The sequence below is a fragment of the Myodes glareolus genome, chromosome 26 (assembly GCF_982192425.1).
Source record: "Myodes glareolus chromosome 26, mMyoGla1.1, whole genome shotgun sequence".
NCBI classification, from domain to species: Eukaryota; Metazoa; Chordata; class Mammalia; order Rodentia; family Cricetidae; genus Myodes; species Myodes glareolus.
The window spans coordinates 41550406-41570349 of NC_142051.1; the positions used below are offsets into that span (position 1 = coordinate 41550406).

The 19944-nt window shown below is 47.7% G+C and overlaps 1 protein-coding gene and 1 long non-coding RNA gene across 3 annotated transcripts; one reads left to right on the top strand and one right to left on the bottom strand.

The window, feature by feature from the left end:
- Positions 1–6003: 6003 nt before the first annotated feature.
- On the bottom strand, positions 6004–15960 carry LOC125389843 (uncharacterized). Its single transcript, XR_014999687.2, has 4 exons — positions 15773–15960; positions 12982–13102; positions 12430–12548; positions 6004–6217 (listed from the first exon to the last, which is right to left on the bottom strand). It is a non-coding gene; the product is annotated as an uncharacterized LOC125389843 (long non-coding RNA).
- Positions 15961–16205: 245 nt separating this feature from the next.
- On the top strand, positions 16206–19038 carry Ascl1 (achaete-scute family bHLH transcription factor 1). Of its 2 annotated transcripts, none has more exons than XM_048418532.3 (2): positions 16206–17534; positions 17888–19038. In XM_048418532.3, exon 1 carries the CDS (start codon positions 16818–16820, stop codon positions 17496–17498), a length of 681 nt encoding a protein of 226 aa, XP_048274489.3. In that variant the 5' UTR covers positions 16206–16817; the 3' UTR covers positions 17499–17534; positions 17888–19038. The 2 variants fall into 2 exon arrangements, with proteins under 2 accessions (XP_048274489.3, XP_048274488.3); XM_048418531.3 differs by having other exon boundaries at positions 16209–17538.
- Positions 19039–19944: the final 906 nt, after the last annotated feature.

Genomic DNA, 19944 nt, shown 5'->3' on the forward strand with positions numbered 1-19944 from the left:
TTAAAGGACACACTTCAATGTTGCCCCTCAAATATTAGGAATTTCCCTCTGCAGAATTTTATTTCTATCATAACTTTCTTTCTAATCTTCTTCCCCACGTAGACAGTCCAGAAATTTGAAGGTCATTATCGACTAATACCCTATAAACTAAATGTGATTAAGATATGAAGTCATGCTTTTTATCAGAATAATATTTAGGGCCAGCCATTCCAGGAATTCTTAGCAGAATTTAGGCATTACGTCGGCTTCTAATGAAATCAATTAGTAAATCAAGTGCCTTTGATTAAAGGTATATTGAATGAAAAGGAGATACTCATGGGTTCAGCGCAGCTCTGGAGCCAATGCATTAGCATCCCGTCTCGGGGACCTCAGAGTGAGCTCACTGGGTACGGTCATCTGCTGGCGCATGTGCACAGCGAATGTTTGTTGGCTACATGTTTACCAGGCACTGTTCTAGACAGTGGGGATCAGGACTGTCAAGGTCACTGTTCCCATTGATCTCACTTTCTGGTAGGAACACGGACAGTAAACACAGAGACGAGAAAGGAAAACAAGAAAAGCAAAGTAAACCCAGCATTGAGTATGACCAAAAATAAATAAAATTTTATGAAGAGCTACAGAAAGAAAGAAGGAAGGAAGGAAGGAAGGAAGGAAGGAAGGAAGGAAGGAAGGAAAGAAAGAAAGAAAGAAAGAAAGAAAGAAAGAAAGAAAGAAACCTGGCACTAGAGAAATTCTCAGGAATCCACAAGGATGACCCCAGCTAAGACCCTAAGCAATAGTGGAGAGGATACCTGAACTGGCCTTGGCCTTTAGTCAGGCTGATGACTAACTTAAATGTCACCATAGAATTTAAATCCAGAAACTGATGGAAGCAGAGGCAGAGACCACATTGGAGCACTGGGCTGAGCTCCCAAAGTCCAGCTGAAGAGTGGGAGGAGTGAGAATATGAGCAAAGAGGTCAAGGCCATGATGGGGACACCCACTGATACAGCTTACTTGTGCTAATGGGAACTCACCAACTCCAGCCAGACTGGAAAGAAACCAGCATAGAACCAAGCTAGACCCTCTGAGTGTGGGTGACAGTTATAGGGCTGGGGCAGACTGTGGGGTCACTGGCAGTGGCACCAGGATTCATCCCTGCTGTTTGTACTGGCTCTTTTGGAACCTATTCTCTTTGGATGGATACCACACTCAGCCTGGACATAGCAGGGAGGGCCTTGGTCCTTTCTCTGGGGAGTGGATGGGGGAGGGTGAGGAGTAAGGTGAAGGGTATGGGAGGAGGGGGGGAGTAGGAACTGGGGTTAGTATGTAAAATGGAAAAAGAAATAGTTTGTTTTCCTTTAAAAAAATAAAAAAATAAAAGGTTTTGAGGGGGACCGGTTAAAGCAAGAGGAGACTCATTGAACGTAGAGACTTTGAGCTGAGAACTAAGTCAGGAGAAGGTTACAGAGTCGCAGATTTGGGAGCAAAGGGGGTTTCTAATAGAAGGGACACCCATGTAAACATCTAGATTAGAATTGAACGGGACACGTCTCAGGATTATACTCCAGGAGTATACCCAAGTTACTTGTGCCTGGAGCCAGAAGGAAAGGTGGACCTGAGGTTAGGTGGACAAGGCGAGTTCACACAACTGGAACACTATAATCTGCAGCAGACCAGGGAAGGCTTATCCAGGCTTTCCAGAGCAAGTTTTCTCAAAAAAGAAAGAGAGAAAGAAAGAAAGAAAGAAAGAAAGAAAGAAAGAAAGAAAGAAAGGAAGGAAGGAAGGAAGGAAGGGAGAGAGAGAGAGAAAAGAAAAGAAAAGAAAAGAAAAGAAAAGAAAAGAAAAGAAAAGAAGTTTTCAAGCATTTGGTAACCCTGATGCTAAATATAACTGTAACTTTAAAATGAATCCCATAAACTCACAACTGAATAAAGTATGCATATCAAAACTATGACACCCAACCCCTTCCCCACTAACCTCACTGTGTTTTCTCACGATCCACGCTCCTGAGGTTATTAGTATGGGTACTGCACCCTGAACGTCACCGCTCACCCATTCCATTGCTCACATCCCGAGGCCGTGGACGCCAAGAGCCAGACGAGTAAGGTCAGACAAGGATCCATTTCACGTATGTTCAGAGGATGTGATTACATCATTTCGTGGACTTGGGGTGTGAAAAGGGCTCCTGAAGCACCCAGGTCTGTCAGTCACCTGATCTTACAGTCTTGAGGAATCTTCTGTTCTACACAGTTCACATTTCTTCAACTCTTGGCCAGCATTTCTTTGCCAGGAGTACTCTTGATAATCACACTTAAATAAATGTAGACACACTTTTATTTTTCTTTCGTTGTGTTCAAAGGGATAAGAAGCAGGGCATCCTAAGGAAGAGAATTCAAGAGGCTATGAGGGTTGTATATCTGTGTGCAGATATCTTTAAGAATCATATCCTTTGACCCCAGCTAAGGCTTGTAGCGATAAAGGAGAGGGTGCCTGAACTGGCCTTTTCTTGTAATCAGACTGGTGACTACCCGAATTGCCATCATAGAACCTTCATCCAGTAACTGACGGAAGCAGATGCAGAGATCCACAGACAAGCACTGGGCCAAGCTCCTGGAGTCCAGTCGAAGATAGGGAGGAGGGATTACATGTGCAAGGAGAGGCCAAGATTATGATGGGGAAACCCAGAGAGACAGCTGACCCAAGCAAGTGAGAGCTCATGAACTCTGAACTGACAGCTGGGGAGCCTGCATGGGACCTAACTAAGCCCTCGAATATGGGTGTCAGTTGTGCAGCTTGATCTTTCTGTGGGGCCCATGGCAGTGGAACAGCATTTATCCTGGGTGCATGACCTGGCTTCTTGGAACCCATTCTCTATGTTTTGATACATTTCTCAGCCTTGGTGGGGGGGGCACTTGATCCTGCCTCAACTTGATATGCCAGACTTTGTTGACTCCCCATGGGAGGAGGGGAGGAAGGGAGAACTGTGGTTGGTATGTAAAATGAATTTAAAATATTTTAAAAGAATCATATCCTGCCTCGCAGTGGTGGTACATACCTTTAATCCCAACACTCGAGAGGCAGAGCCAGGCGGATCTCTGTGAATTCAAGGCCAGCCTGGTCTACAGAATGAGTCCCAGGAGAGGCTCCAAAGCTGCAGAGAAACGCTGTCTCCAAAACACAAAAACCATATCCTTAGAGGAACAGAATGGAGAGAATGAATAGATAATAAAGGGGATTTATTAGACTGACTTAACACTGTGTGGTTTGGATAGTCCAACGATGGAGATCTCACACTAGAGAAGACAAGAACCTGGTAACTTCTCAACCCACAAGGCAGGGTGCCGTAGCAATTCCAGCATGGTGCTGAAAAGAATAGAGGGTGTGTGGAGGGCCGCTGGTCCTCAGTCCATGTTGGAAACCCATAGAATCTGAGATCTAATGTCAGTAGTTATACAGAACAAAGCATGTAAACCTGCCGGTGAGAATGAAGGCAAAGCTGCCTCTGTCGTCTCCTATCTAGGCTGCCCCTGGGAAACGGCACCTAGACATAGGGTAGGTTCTTCTCACTTCAAATCATCTGATCCACGAAACTCCCTCATAGGAGTGCCCGAGGTCTTGCCCTTTAGTTGACCTCAGATACAGTTACGTTGGCAACTAAGTCTAAATATCACAGGCCGGCAAAGCCTAGAGCATTGTGCCAGTCAAGTGTTTGAAGCATCGGATTGATACATTGAGCAAAATAAAGTCATTGGCAATTGTATCAGTCGTGAGTGCTCCTGAGAATCAGAACCAGGACACTGGAAAAGCAGATGAATAGATGGGTGGATAGATGGGAGGCAGGCAGGGAGGGAGGGAGGAGAGGGAGGAGAGGGAGAGAGGGAAGATAGGTTGATAGAGATTAGATTTTGGGGATCATTTTACTCAACCTCAAGTTCTAAAACCTGGAGACCCAGGAGCAAGTGAAGTAGAATAACGTTGAAAAAAAATTATTATTAGCTAGTGATTTCGTGACTTACTTTAAGTGCTGCTGTAGTGTTAATTTCCAAGCATGAATTCACCTGCTACCTGGAACAAAAAGACCTGAAGAAACAGCTGAAATCATGGGCCATTGCCCTTAGCAACCTGACCACAAACGCTTACACCTGTCCACGAGAATATATGCCTTCAAAAACAGAAAGCTGACTGCTGGGTGTGCTTCCGTGAAATCTCACTTGCTTGTTCACCCCACCTTGTGGTTTGAGAGTATAACACAGGAATGGAAACGGACCGAGGACCAAGGGCTTTCAGGAACTACCTTGACTTTGACCCATGGCACGGCGACTACATTTCCTCTCTTCTAGTTTCATCGATGCTGGAGTGCTATTCCAGTCCTGCAGCACGAACTCTTGTCTCAGCCCCAGTCTGGGGGCAAGAGGTAGAAAGTGAGAAAACAGCTGGACAGAGATGGAATTCTCCCTGTCTGCTCTCTTCAGGTCGCCTTCAGAGTGGCTGGGTCCCAACACAGGGAAAGTAATGTCATACTCAATCTACAATTCAGATGTTAAAGTCATCCAGAACCATCCTTAGAGACAAGTGCTAAAAATATGTAGCTGGATATCTGGGATATCTGGGCACTCTTGCCCAGTCAAGTTGACACATAAGTTTAACCATCAAAATTAGGACCTTTGGTAAAGGGTAAACATTGGCGGGATGAGAAATAAAAGGGTGAAGATAGTCATAAAGTTACAGCATGGGTAGACTTCCTTTTTGGATGACAAACTTTTTTGTTTGTTTATGAGTATAATTGTGATTTAATACAGACATTAAACTGATGCTTCAGGCAAAAGCATGGGGTGAGGAGAAAGAAAGATTGGGCGGGGGCATCCCATGCAGGGCTGTGTGCTTCAGGGTCTCTCCATCTCTGTGTGGTATCGGTCTGCTGGCCTACATTTGTTCCATCTGCTGCAGGATGGACTCGTCTCTGATGACGGCTAAACAAGGCATGGATCTAGGAGTACAGCAGAATGCCATTCAGAGTCATTTCATCACTACATTTTTTTTCTCTTTTTAAACCAATCTTATGTGGTTGTCCCCTAGGTCCCAAGGCTGTCTATACCAGTGTCAGGTCTGGGTTACATCCTGCGGAGTGGGGTGGAGGACACCAGGAGAAGCAGCCCCTTTAAATTAGCATGTGCAAAGCTCACAGAGGCTGGAGCAGTAAGCACGGGGCCTACAAGGGTCTGCATCAGGTTCTCTGCATTCCTATCATGGCTTCTACTTTAGCATCTTTTAGTGATTCCTGAGGGAGAGAACAAATGGGCCTCTGATTCTTATTCCTTCTCTTGGGCTCTTTGCCGTCTGTTGGTTGGTCCAGTCCAATTCTAAAGGGATAGATTTGTTTTATCTTATTATATTTTATTTTGTTACATTTTTTTAATAAAGAAGAATGAATGAACACCTAGCCACCAGAGTAAAAGTTAACAACTAAACTGTGGCTTATACCTGATGGGAGAGAGAAAATCAGTTTTCGTCATCCGAGGGACACTTGGTATATCAATCACTCCAGGACAGGACCCATTTTCAGGCATAATTATCCAACATATAATGGACTTCAGAGTTGTGTGTGTGTGCTTTTCAGTTGGCTACAGTTTGGTGGGTTTTATTTTCTTTGGGGGATGGTTTGTTTTGTTTTTTTGGTTTGGGAGATTTTTTTGTATCTTTTGTTGTTATTATTTTTTGAGAAAACTTAAAGTTGAATAGGTAGGAGGAGAAGAGGATCTGGAGGACTTAGGGGAGGGGAAGAAAAATGATCCAAATATATTTAAATGTTGAGACTGTTTTAAATAAATAAAATAAAATAAAAATAAACAAATAATGAGAGAAAGGTCTCTTTCGTGTGGCACTTCTCTTTGAGTTGGGTTTCTGACCACTCCCTAGGCCCAGCAGGACAAGCATCTCAGTATTAACTTACCCATTTTCCCTCCGTCCAAACCACCAGGGTACCTGACCTTCCAGGACCAATACCCATTTCTTACCAGAAAAGGTTCCGTCTTCACCGCCTTCCCACGAGGCACACCTCAGGTGAGGCAGTTCCCATCCTTGGCATAGGAAACGGGGTTTGTTGAGAGAACAAGGTCCCAGGTCTTGTCTGAGGGGGCGTGGGATGAAGCTCCAGAACCCGAATGTTAACCGCACCCCAGTGTTTGGGAAGATGATGACTCGGTGGATGAAGTTCTTGCAGCTCAAATATTCAGACTTGAGTTCAGATTCGCAAAAGTAAAATAAAATAAAAGCCAGTCATGGTAGTGATGGGAAGAAGTAAAGAGGGGGTATTTAGAGCTCAGTGGCCAAAGAGTCTCGCCAAATGGATGAGCTACTGGTTCAGCGAGAGACACTGGGTCAAAAAGTAAAGTGACAAGTGACTGAGGAGGGACCTGTGTTCAGTATCGGGCTATCACTCTCTGACTTCCGGACATGCACGCAGACGAGGAAACGTGTACACACGTGCACCACACACACACACAGATAGAACACCTCAGATGTCACTACTGTGGCCATCGTGGTGAACGGGCCACACACACCTGATTACACAGAGCAGAGTTAAGAGACTTATTTGAACTGAATGAAGTGGAACGAATCCCGCGGCAGAGTTTCAACACATCCCTGCTGCAGTTCGACAAACAACCAGCAGGTGGCAAGCGATCCACACATCCCGCAACAGACGACAAGGCGGTCCCCAGGTCTTCAGGCGAGAAACAGTCACAGATGACTGTTTTGTTTCTCCAGTTAGGCTGTGGGCAACAGCGGTGTTTCATTCCGTTGCATGTTAACCAAGGTGCACCAAAGACCCAAAGTTTACCCAAGTCCCTAACACTAATCATTGTCTCTGGGATGCTGAGGGTTAGCAAGGTTCATAATTTGAGCATCAGCAGGTTGAGGGCAACATCATCATTGATCCATGAAGGTTATTTTAGAGGAAAGATGAGAGAGAGAGAGAGAGAGAGAGAGAGAGAGAGAGAGAGAGAGAGAGAGAGAGAGAGAGAGAGAGAGAGAGAGAGAGATCAAAGAGGGAAGTGACTCTCATCGAGGTCTGTGTAGTCCAGCTTGTATTTTCTACACTGTCAAGTGTCTGCTTAGCAGAGAGGTTCTGGGTAACTTGAGGATGTGTTTACACCCCACTGTTTTTACCTGGAATTTATATCTGGGCGGCATTCAGGTATGTGGAGAGGGTGGAGTCCGGAAAATCAGGACAATCCCTGTTGTCCTGCCCTGTGTTAATGGACTTTCTTTCCTTCCACACGGACCATTCATGGGACTAGACTTGCCAGTTATGTGATGGATCGATGGCCGTGTCAGCTTTAGTCACTTTTAGAATTCAACAGTATTTTCTAGTACTTAGCAGGACCAGTGTGTCCCTCGCTCCATATTTCAGGGTGAGTGTTATATACAACACACATCTGTGGCTTCCCATGTGCCTGGCACTCCTGTCCAAATTTTACAAATAGTAAGTCCTTAAATCTTGTCTTTGTTGCTCTTCCGGGTTTCATGCTAAGGAATATCCACATTAAAAATTACTCCCTAACCCTTGTCCCCACCCCACCTCCACCGCCTTCTCCCCCACCCCCACAAAGGACTGAAAATCCTGCTGGGTGCTGTTCCTTGTTTGCGCTAAAACTGGCTGAATCAGGCAGGCTAGATGTCTCTCTCGGTGGCTGGCCTGGCTTCTGCTTCCTCTGAAACCTGTTACCAGTAAACTTTGTCCTTGGCTCTCTGTGCCAGTATCCATGTCCTCCGTCCACCGATTGATCAGCCACCGTATTCCCAGAGTGCACAGCAAGAAGTCCGGCTGAGTCCGGGCTTGGGGAGGTGCTGATGGACACAGGACGCGTGGCCACACAATGGGGACACACGACTGACCTCAGACACTTTGGTAAAATGTCCCGGCTTCGGGGAGGCGGTAGGAGCAGTTCAGGAACTTCCCCTTTTCTTGGGCCCCAATTCTTCACCCACCTGGAAGCTCCTCTGGCCCCTTGAACCTGGACAGCATCCAAGGCATACAGAAGCCCGGGTTTCCCGAGCTTTCAGAATCTTCAGGATGTGAACTTGGCTTGTGTTCCATACAAAGAAAACCATCACTAGATGACCGGCCGGACAGGGCAGCTGCGAGTGAACCTTCAGAGGTCTGGGGCAGTCTTCACAAGGAAGCCCCTCTGGGTGGAAGGAATATTGAGGCTGTGGGTGAGGGAGGCATCAGAATTAAGTAAAAGGTTGGGGGAACAGGAATTACAGAAGGAACAAGTTGGGGCAAAAAGAGCAGGTTTTAAGTTTCGGGAATTTTGTGGGGGTTTTTTTTTGTTTTTTTTTTTTTAATGCAAACTGTGGCTTAGGCTTAGTGTGAGTTCCTATCTGCCTCATTAGCATGAGCTGTGGCCAACAGCCTTAAACGTTCTAATTATTTATTATGCCGGTCCATAGGGGTCGCAGCCTGGGGCGCACAGCACCACTGAGATGCGGTAGCAGCGTTGCAACTCTGGAGCCCCCTCTCAGCTCCGGAGTCCCGCAGACGTAGACTGTGCAGAGTTGATGTAGTGTCTGGAAGTCTCTAATATATTTTCCCCAAAATTCATCCCCTGAAAAGGTCAGGTATATCTGGTCCTGTCAAGGTGACCTGGCTTCTGCTGAACACCAAACAAGGGGCTGCTGGGATCTAAGCTTGGTAGCCCGTGGATGCACTTTCTAGGAGTCCGGGAACAATCTAAAGATTGCAGCAGCCCCTATTCCCACCCCTCCTCCAAAATGGTTCATAAAAGGGCGGGGGCGAGGTGGGGGCAATGGGCTGAAATCTGGCCACTCACGTCCACGGTTCTATTCACAAAACAGTTTCAAACTAAGTTAACCTCCGTAGGGTGTTTACCCCTCCCCTTCTAATTGTCCGGGTTCCTCCTCCCTCTCTCCCGTCCCAGGCTGTTTTATGTCGCTGTGCGTTGTGCCAACTATTTTATCTTTATTCCTTCTCTTTCTCTGTCGCCATTCATTCCCTTTTTGTGTGTGTGGCTTCTAGGGCCGATGTGCGGCTCGTTACCACCCACTGCAAACTCGCTCCTGTCGTTGAGGTGTTTCTATACAAACCGGAGCGTCCAGTTGTCATATTAATTATTACACTGAGTAATGACTGAAATGGTCAAAATAAGGGGAGACTCAAGAGCGCTTTTTCCTGCTGCTCAAAGACGCAGCCAAAGAAGCCGTGCAACAAAGCGCTAATTGGTCCCCAGAAACAGTCTGACAAGGCATGGAAGATAGTTTTCACAGAGCCCCGTGATTGTGCGGGGGTGGCTCTGAATGGACTCCACGCTTCTTTTCTAAACTCGCTTGCTGAGCAAAAAAATGGACCTCTGTTTGAATACTGCCCTGATCCTTGAATGCTATACCCAGCAGAGAAAAAAAATGCACCATTTATTGTAAGTTTTCTCCCCCCTTTCTCAAGCTATTCAGGGGTTCTCTGTGAAGAATCAGCTGGTTTTGTTTATGGTGAAAGACCTTGGCTTTGTTTTCATTCTTGGAGGAGGTGCTGAGGGGGAGGGAAGAAGAAGAACCATGTGCCTAGACAGAGCTGGGCGAGCCTACTGTAACAACAAAATAGAGTGTAACAAATCCTACAAAAGTTTAGAATGTATTGATTCTTTGGAGAGCTATATAGATTAACGACTTTCTTTATGCCTACCCAAGGAAGGTATTTAATCATAATGTAAATGGGGCTTTAGAAAAAAAATAAAGAGTTAGCATTAGTTCTTCTTATTTGGAGAACTTCAAAAGACTCTGTGAGGGTGCCTGCAAATTACTCCGCCTCCACCTTTCTTCCTTATCCAAAAAGCCACAATAAAATATACTTGCTTGTTTTGTTTTGTTTTTCTTCTCCAACTTTTCTTTTTTAAGACATATTGAAAAAGTGAATTGATTCATTAGAAGTCTGGAGTCCTTGATGCAGGTGCAAGCCGGGCTGTTGTGACCAAGATGCAGAACAGAGGCACAAGTGAGGTTTGTCTTCTGTCCTCCTGAGGACCCTAGCTGCCTCAGCGGCCCAGTGGTCCCCCCCCAGGTGGCCTCCGAAAGGGGTGCCTAACACGGAGAGATTCTTTAGGGACATACTTTGCCTTTTCCCTGGGTAGGAGAGCATCTTCCCTTAGGATAGACCCCAGCATGGGGGTAGGGCAGCTTATCCTGCAGGAATGAGGCCCTGTGTTGTGGCTGACCCAACTGAGTTTGCAACTGAGTGCATTTGGACCCCTCTTCTCCTGAAGTTCAGGGATTCAAAAGGATGAGGGCCCTAAAATCAGAGTCCAAGACTCAACTGCATTTTTTTTCCTCTTTGCCCCTCATTTAAGATCCACTATACACACAACTTTATTTAAAAATTGTTCCATGGGAAACCTAGTTTAGCTATGCCTTTAATCTCAGCACTTGAGAGGCAGGGGCAGGAGAATCTCTGAGTTTGAGGTCAGCCTGGTCTACCGAGCGAGTTCCAAGACAGCCAGGGCTACATGGAGGAGGAATCTTGTCTCAAAACAAGAACAACAACAAAACCAAACAAAAAGTAAAATTAAAATAAAATAAAAAACCTAGTTTAGTCTTTAGTATTGAATGTCCCACCCCAAAAATGTAACATAAGTGGAAATTTTTCAAAGAGATGAGGCATACCTCATTCCCACGGAGAGAAGTCTGAGCTGTAAATGAACAAAGGTATCATAACTATCTGGCCTTCCATTGTTGCTGAAAATGAAGATTCTAAAAGGCTAAAGGCGCCAGGCTCAGGTCACCTAGGAAGCCATTCCTGTGGCTCACTAGGAGAGCCTTCTCCTCCTACAAGATCTCAGCTCTGAATACAGACAAGGATCAATCTAAAGTATGGTCCAGCTTATGGATGGTATGACATGAGGGAAAAAAGTGTAGAGATTAAGTCACTTCTTGTATGTACAGATGAGGCAACTATCCCCTTTGCCGAGAACACCCGTATTCTGGGTATCAAACAGGGGTCAATGTCTTTCCCTCCCCCACACAGGACAGAACACTCATTGTGTTCTCCCACTGGGAGAATGAAGGCACAATTCTGATACTCATAGGGCAAACTCACCAACAACTCCTGACTTCATCCTCATAAGAGCTTTGACAGATAGGCGAAGGGTGTACCTCCACCCCATTTGGGGGAAAGGTATGCAGTGCTTCTCATACAAAGTATCTTATTCCTTCATGTCCAGATAAATGGAACTTTGTTCAAGTGACCTGGTCAAGTAAAACCCTGGGGACTTGTTCAGAGTCAACCCATGGATGACAAGACAGCCGCAGAAAGTAGATATAGAAGATGTATCTCCTTTCGCAAAGGATCACACTGCGTGATCGGCATTTAATATCCTGGCCATCATTAATGTTTTAAAATGTGGTTCCTATCTCTGCCACCCTGATTCACCAGCATGATCACTGACCAAGAATCAGAAGAATTATTTAACATTAAGTGCTAGGCAGAGAGATACGATATTGAATTTCCAGTAGTTAGAACAATTATCGCAGACTTCGGGATGCCAAGAACCGAGTCTCCTGCTCCGCATTAGTTTGGATCTTAAATATTCCCTAAGGCTTCGTGAATTAAATCCTTTTCGTTTTCCTTCAGGGTGATGGTAGAGTCTTTAAAAGGTAGGGCCTCTTGGGAGCTTCTAAGAGACTGTGGCATGAGTTAGGATGAGTTAGGGTCTCTATTGCTGTGATAAAACATCACAGCCCAAAGAAACTTACGGAGGAAATAGGTCTTTCTGGCTTACATATCCTGAGTCACAGTGCGCTGAAGGAAGCCAAGGCAGGAATTCAAGGCAGGAACTGAAGAGGCCATGGAGGAACACTGCTTACTGTCCTGCTCCCATGGCTTGCTCAGCCTGCTCCCCCCCCCCGGACCACCTGCCCAGGGCTGCACCACTCAGTGGCCTGAGCCCTCCCATATCAATAATTAAGCAAGCAAATGTCCTATAGGCTTGTCTGCAGGTAATATGATGACGGCATCTTCTCAACTCACAGTCCCCCTTCCCAGATACGCCTAGGTTTGTGTCAAGTTGGCAAAACCAACCAGCACAATTGACCTGCTGTCAACTGGACACACAAACACACTGTTCATTAAACCATAGCCTTTCCTTTCTTGTTCAGCACCAAGATCTCCCACTGATAACGCAATATAAGCATAGTATAACTTTAGAAGTCCCAGCCTTAAAATTTTCAATACTTTAAAAGCCCAAGTTTTCTTGAAAAATCTAGCATCTTTTTATTTTTTATTTTTGAGATTATATTTTAATGACATTTTCCCTTCCCTTTCCTCCTCCTAAGCCCTTCCATATACCCTTCCTCATTCTTATTCAATTTATAGCCTCTTTTTTATTAATTGTTATCACATACAAATACAAATATGCATAATTATTTTAAAATCTAACCTATTTAGTCTGCAGTGTTACTTGGATGTATGTTTTCAGAGTTGTTCCTGTAGCACTGGATAAAGGTGTGCTCTTCCCTAAACACCTTTAGAGGTTCGAAGTCTCTCAATCACGGACTCCTGTAAAATAAAAAATAAGTTAAATAATCACTTGATCCAAGAAAGAATCATCGGGGTACTGTCATCATACTCAAATTAGAGCAAAGCCAAACTTCAGCAGCAGAAGGTAGCTTAGTGTTCAGCGTCTGGGACTCACTCATAATCTTCTGGTCTCCAAAGAACCTGAGCAGCCCACTTCCCTTGCTCTGCCATACACAACACATACAACCTGTGTCATAGGCGCAGGTGGATTCCACACCACAGCTGCTGCTGTCCTTGACAGTGATATCAGCTACTGATAGTGTCAATGTGCTGGAGTCTCTACTGTAAGCCTTCACCAAAGGCTTCTCCTCAGAAACTCTGGCCCTGCTATACAGTGCCAAACCTCAGCTGCTCTCCAAGACTCATCCATGACCTCAAAACCAGTACAACCTGGGTGGCTCTTACACATTACCATCTTCAGTTACCAGCATAATGAGCAGCCTTGGCTCCCCCTGGTCCCCAGTTTCCACATGCTGTCCTGTTCCTCGATGATACTGGTCTCTTCTTAGCTGCATCTGACTTCTAAGCGCCAGCTTTAGATGACCAACATGGATTGTCCCGGAAAAACAAGAGTTCATTTTAGTGTTTCTGGCCTCTTGTTCATCACAGTTGATACTTAGGCCCCAGCTGACCAGAGCCACAGATTCTTAATTCAAAATCATGCATGAATTGTTTTTGCTTCCCTGCAAAATTTTACAAGCCAGGTCTCCGTCATCTCCATCTTCTTCAGCATCCCTGTCTTTCAAGCTCCCGCCACAACAGGGCATGAAGCTATAAACACTCAATGACTTTTCAAGCCTGATGTCCCAAAGCCATCCTTAAATCCTCCCAGAACAGTACAGGCAGGTCTGTCACAGCACTGTGGTTGGGTTCCTATTGCTATGATAAAGACCGTGACCTAAAGCAACTTGGTAAGGAAAGGGGGTTATTTCATTTCACAGTTGCAGTTCATAATGGATGGAAAACAGACAGGGCTGCCACCCCAGGGAGTAAAGAAAGCAGGGGCCAGGGAGAAGCACTACCTACAAGCTTGCTCCCAGCGGTTTTGCTCAGCCTCTCTTCTGATACAACCCAGGAGGATGTGCCCAGGGGTAGCACCATCCACAGTGATCTGAGCTCTTCCAGAGCTCAGTCATCAATCAAAAAAATTCCCCCATTGACTTATGAATTGACAATCTGGTGAAGATTCATTTCTCAATGAAGATTCTGCCTTCCCAGTTAAGTCTAAGTGTGTCAAGTTGACAAAACAAACAAACAAACAGCGACCAACCAGCACTCTTCTCTTGCTTCCCTTTCCCCTGGCCATACTGGGAATAGTTTTGCCATTCTATGCATTTCAGTATGATACACCATTTCACACTGGTTCAGAACAAAGGGGCTGATTGATCACAGACTGAGACCTCTGAAACTGTGAGCTTACACAAACCTTTCCTGTTGGCGGAGCATCTCGGGCATTTTGTAGCCGTGACCGGAAGATGACCTACACACCCTCTCACAACTCATGTACTAGATGGGTGTTGGAGAATGACTTCTCACTAACCCAGTCTCTGCTTCTGTGGGCAGGGGAGAGGCATGGTACTGGTGAGGGAACTGAGACTCCCAGAGGTCAATAAGCTGGCCTACGCTTCATGAGTGGGAAGGATTGCAGAATTGACACAGTCATATTCTGTGCTCCCCCAAACCGTTCTTCTACAAAGAGATAGCCAAGGTAAGATGTGGGATTCAGTTAGGAAGTCAGCCATTCTTTCTGCACGTGGTTACCACTATTCCACCAAGAACACTCTTAATTAGCCACACGTGTGTAGGACATCTCTCTGGAACATCCTCGTGGACCCTTTGAAGCAATTATCCTGACCGGAAGTTGTGGCCAATGTTCAAAATCTCAGTCCTGGGAAAGCTAAGGGAGGAAGACTGCCAAGAGCTCAAGGCTTTGGCTATGTAGTGAGACACTGAAAAAAAATGGCTCCAATAATAACTAAAACAATAATAACCACGATAACTAGAAGCCATTATCCTGGTTCTTCACGATAAACATTATTGCACTCCAGACCTTGATCATCAGCCCGGAGGACTTCTGGACAAATCCACCAGAGGACCGCCAAACGCTTGGTTCTGCCTATGTAGACGCGACCAGAGACCAGCCCAGGGTGTACCAAAGCAGTCTGAGACCTTTGCCTGCAGTGCTTGGTGTTTCTAAGCTGGACTTGGTTCGGACAGAGAGTGCCAGGCCTAAGCCCAGGAAGGGCGCCTGGGCAGGCACTGTCCCAGCGGCAGGGTGACCGCCGCAGGCGCCTCCCCCTCTCTCGCGGTGCCAGCACACGGCCCCAGCGGGCTCTGCTCCCAGTCGCCTGCCACCAACCCGCCAGGCACACGCCTGGGGCGGGTAGAAGGCTGCGCCAAGGCCTCCGAGGCGAGGCGGCTGCGGCAGACCAGGACAAGGAAGGAAGCCTTTCGGTTTGCCCAAACTCAGTCACCTTCAATTTCCGGCAGCCTCCAGCGGTTTGGAATATCCCAGAGTGCTCTCCTTTCCCAGCTAGTCTAGAAAGCATCTTCTGAGGAGTGGCAGGTGTTACAGAGGGCCAGAATTAGATAACCCCAGAGCCTGTATACAGGTCCCTAAACCACTGACCACCTGCATCTCTCTCTCTCTTTCTCTCTCTCTCTCTCTCTCTCTCTCTCTGTCTCTCTCTCTCTCTCTCTCTCTCTCTCTCTCTCTCTCTCTCACACACACACACACACACACACACACACACACACACACGCCGCTTTTTTTTAAGCCGAGGAATATCTCTAGTTCAAGCTAGCCTCCAACTTATGATTCTCCTGCCTCAGCTTCTTAGCGCCAGTTCACGTCCTCTAGTCTCTCCACTCTTGAGGAATTGGGTCCAGCACATCCTATTCTTGAAGCTGAATAGGGTGGCAGCGTTCACTTAATGCAACCGTAATGCAAAGGCGACTCAGAGCGGGTAGCACTGATCTAGCGCAGCAACACTAGCGAGAGGACTCAAGGGGCTAGAACTCAAGTTCTCAAACAGCCACCAATATGTCACTCACTGTCTGCAAGGTCTCTCCCCTTCCATCTTTCTAAACCTAATTGCAAGTCTGTTTTATTTTTTTAGGGTCGTCAAATAATCCTCCAGAAAACCTGGGGAGAGAAGAAAAAGGAAAAAGGAAAAAGAAAAAAAAGAACCCCAGTCCCCCACCTGTATGAAGTTCCTTTGCTACTTTTCCCCTAAATCCTTCCGTGCATTTTCTTCCAAGTTCTCAGTAGACTCCAAAGACACTTTCCCTCCAGACTTTCCAGCTAGGCACCCAAAGTCCCAGAGCCATTTACCCTTCTTAAAAAGAAGGTACCCATTTCTAGAGCCACCCCCTGGCGCCCCGAGTCACCGCCCCGAGCGCGCAGCCTGTTTATTCAGCCGGGAGTCCGGCACGCGCCAGGCGCACGCACTGCAACAACAAACCCGGCTGAATGGAGAGTTTGCAAGGAGCGGGCGCGGGCAACCGGAGGAGGGGGAGGGAGGAGACGAGGGAGGGAGCTGGGGGGGAGTTTATGGGGGGTGGGGGTTGCAGCCGCCCGCAGCAGCAGTGGGGAGTGGGGAGCGAGGCGGGGCCAGGGCTGCGCGTGGGGCTGGGTGTCCCATTGAAAAGGCGGCCGCACCGCAGCCGCCCAACACTCTCTCACTTCTGGCCAGGGAACGTGGACGGCGTACCGGCTGGGAGCAGATCAGGGAGGGCGAATTGGGGGCGAAAGAGGAATTAGAAAGAAAGGGGGTTTACCAAATAATCCCAGAACCGGGCTCGACCCAGGCTGGAGCCGGGGAGACCGGGCACAAGAGAGCGCAGCACCGCAGCGGCACGACCCGGCAGAGCGCGCTCAGCACTGACTTTTGCTGTAGCCTTCCCTTTCCCTTTTTCTTTTAATACCGAGAAGGCGCCGGCGGCGGCCGCACACGCGAGCGCCACGCGAGGCTCCCGAAGCCAACCGCGGCGGGAGGAGGGGAGGGAGGAGGCGGCGCAGAGGGAAGACGATCGCCTAGGCACCTTCCTCCGCCGCAGCTGGAGAACTCCGCGGCCTTTCGCGCGTTTCTTCTCTTTTAACTTTCCTCGGGGGCCCGTTCCTCCTCTCTCCTTTTCTTTGCCCCGTCTGATCGTGCCTCCGAGCCCCGCGTCCCCCTAGAGCTCCGCGTTTCCCCGCGCACTTCTCGCACTCCTCTCTCGCTCTTCCCCGCGACTCTTTGACCGGGCATGGAGAGCTCTGGCAAGATGGAGAGCGGAGCCGGCCAGCAGCCGCAGCCCCCGCAACCCTTCCTGCCGCCTGCCGCCTGCTTCTTTGCTACGGCGGCGGCGGCGGCAGCAGCAGCAGCAGCAGCGCAGAGCGTGCAGCAGCAGCAGCAACCGCAGCCGCAGCAGGCGAGCCCAGTGGCCGACGGCCAGCCCTCAGGGGGCGGTCACAAGTCAGCGGCCAAGCAGGTCAAGCGCCAGCGCTCGTCCTCTCCGGAACTGATGCGCTGCAAACGCCGGCTCAACTTCAGCGGCTTCGGCTACAGCCTGCCGCAGCAGCAGCCGGCCGCCGTGGCGCGCCGCAACGAGCGTGAGCGCAACCGGGTCAAGTTGGTCAACCTGGGCTTTGCCACCCTCCGGGAGCATGTCCCCAACGGAGCAGCCAACAAGAAGATGAGCAAGGTGGAGACGCTGCGCTCGGCTGTCGAGTACATCCGCGCTCTGCAGCAGCTGCTGGACGAGCATGATGCGGTGAGCGCCGCCTTCCAGGCGGGCGTCCTATCGCCCACCATCTCCCCCAACTACTCCAACGACATGAACTCTATGGCGGGTTCTCCGGTCTCGTCCTACTCCTCCGACGAGGGATCTTATGACCCTCTCAGCCCAGAGGAACAAGAGCTGCTGGATTTCACCAACTGGTTCTGAGGAGCTGCCGACCCCTGCTGGGGATGGACTTTGGAAGTAGGTACGTTTCATTTGGAGTTGGGCTGGGGCTTCCTCGCCTGGGCCCCTTTCCCCCTTTTTTGAGGGTTCATGGAGGGTAGAGGTTGTCTCCAGGAACATGGAGGGGTTATTGTTGTTAGGGTGTCTGTTTCAAGTCCTATTTTGTTAGCTTCAGTACTGATCCCCGAAAGTGGCTTTGCCCAAGTTTCCAAGGGATGGAGGGTAGAGGTGTGAGGATCAGAGACCCTGGAGACGGAGTCCTGGAACTTGTCCAAAGAGATGCTTTACCTGACAGACAACCACCCCCCAAGCCTTCACATCTTCTTTTACTGCCCTCCAAACTCACACTTCCCCTCTTGTTTCTGTTTCAGGGTGACGGCAGATCCTGCATCTTTAGTGTGTCTCGCCAAGGACATTGAGAGGGAGGAAGAAACAAACGAAGAAGGAAGAAAAACAAACCAACCAACCAGCAGGACGACCTCCAGGGGCAGCGTGACTAAGAGGCCACCTTCTCAGCAAGCAGGGCTGGGCTCCGAACAGTATCTCGGCACTCCAGTCATTCTTGGAGATGAACAAGTGACTGGTACCCGAACCTAAGCCCAAGCTACAGCTGGTGTGCAAAAGCAATGACTTCCCTTCCTAGAGCAAGAGAGCCACCCGCTCTTCAGTAACTCCCAGCCAGCCACTAAACTAACTGGCAGAGTTGAAAGCACTTGCCAGTGCCTTCACCTCTCGCCCTCTGCCCAAACCAAGTCCTAGCCCTTTGGACTGGGTTGATGTCTTTCCTTATTAAGCCCCATCCCAGCGAGCTGTGGGCATTTGTCTGCAGTAAAGCAGCTATGCTAAACCATACTGGGTTCTTGGATACCCTTCCCCTATCCTGGTGGCCTCCTCCCCAAGCCCTAATTCTCTCTTCCACGGTCCTTGCTTCTGTTTTCATCATAGAATGCTTCCAATCTTTGTGAATTTTTTTATTATAAGAAAAAAAATCTATTTGTATCTATCCTAACCAGTTTGGGGATATATTAAGATATTTTTGTACATAAGAAAGAGAGAAAATTTATAGAAGTTTTGTACAAATGGTTTAAAATGTGTATATCTTGATACTTTAACATGTAATGCAATTACCTCTGCATACTTTGTAGCCCATCTTATAACTGTCGTTCCCCCCCATGTGGTTTCCTAGGGAACTCCCTTCATAGGTGAGATTTAAGTGCCACCAGAATGACTTCAGCACCAATGTGTCTTACTTCCTAGAAACGTTGTTAATGTATTAATGATGTTATTAAAAAACTGTTCAAGAAGAACAAAGTTCATGCAGCTACTGTCCAAACGCAAAGTGGCAGCCAGTTGGTTTCCATGGGTTGCCTTTTGGAAATTTCTACCACTGCCTTTTTTTTCCTTACTGTTTTATTACAAACTTACAAACACGTGTATAACCCTGTTTTATACAAGCTAGTTTTGTAATAAAACTTTTTTTCCTTTTATATATATATAAAAAAGAACGAGAGAGAGAAAATTACCAGCTGCCTCTACGTCTTCTTTGGCTCTGATGCTCCTGGCTAAGCTATCAAAATACTCAAAGGGAGGGAGGGTGGCGCCAAGGGTGCTCAGTTGCAGAGAAGAAGGGGATAAGTGGTCCAGCCAGTCCCTCTCCAGTGGTAACTTGGTGATGGCTGTGTGTGGGGTCCTCTTCTCTGTTATTCGCCATGCATATAGACAACTTCAGGGAAATCAATGACAATTCATAGTTGCGTCACCCCATCACAGACTATGCATAAAAAAATCCCCAAAACAGTCACCTGGGAAGGGACACTCCTCCTTCCCCTCCCCCACTCTCGGACCATTTGAGGTTGTCACCACAGGGGGATGGAAGGTTGGGTGTTTGGAAGGATAGTGCTGAAAGTTGGGATGGGAGGTCCCCTCTCCACAAACTTCAGGGGTGGAGTGGACTCCTCTGCACTCACTTCTAGGCACACACTCCCCCCCACACCCAATTTATACGCATTTTCCTCCAATATATACACTTTGCGGCCTGTGTTGAGGCAAAAGACCCATATGATACAAATTCCCTGCAGACAGAATTAGACTTGACTATGTAATGTAGTACAAATGTGTGGTCGCTTTGAGACGCCAGCCTATCTAAGGCTGTGACTCTATCCCCATAGCGTGAGCAGCGTGTAAAAGTACCCAATTACCAAGATTCAAAAAGAAATTGGTGGGGTTTTGGCTGGCTCGCTTCTTGTCAGTTACCAAGGACGTGCTTGGAATCCTACTCGACCTCTAGCAGGCTCCTTGCTCGCTGCCTGTATCACTTGCAGATTCAGTTTGCGTTGTCTCCAGCCAAGCGGAAAACCAGGCGCAAAATGCATCTTACAAAACCCAACAAAGAGCGGGGAGCAGGCGCGTCTTCCAGAGTTAAAAATCT

Excerpts from the sequence above, each read along its gene's own strand:
- Ascl1 (XM_048418532.3), top strand. The coding sequence starts at position 16,818 with ATGGAGAGCTCTGGCAAGATGGAGAGCGGAGCCGGCCAGCAGCCGCAG.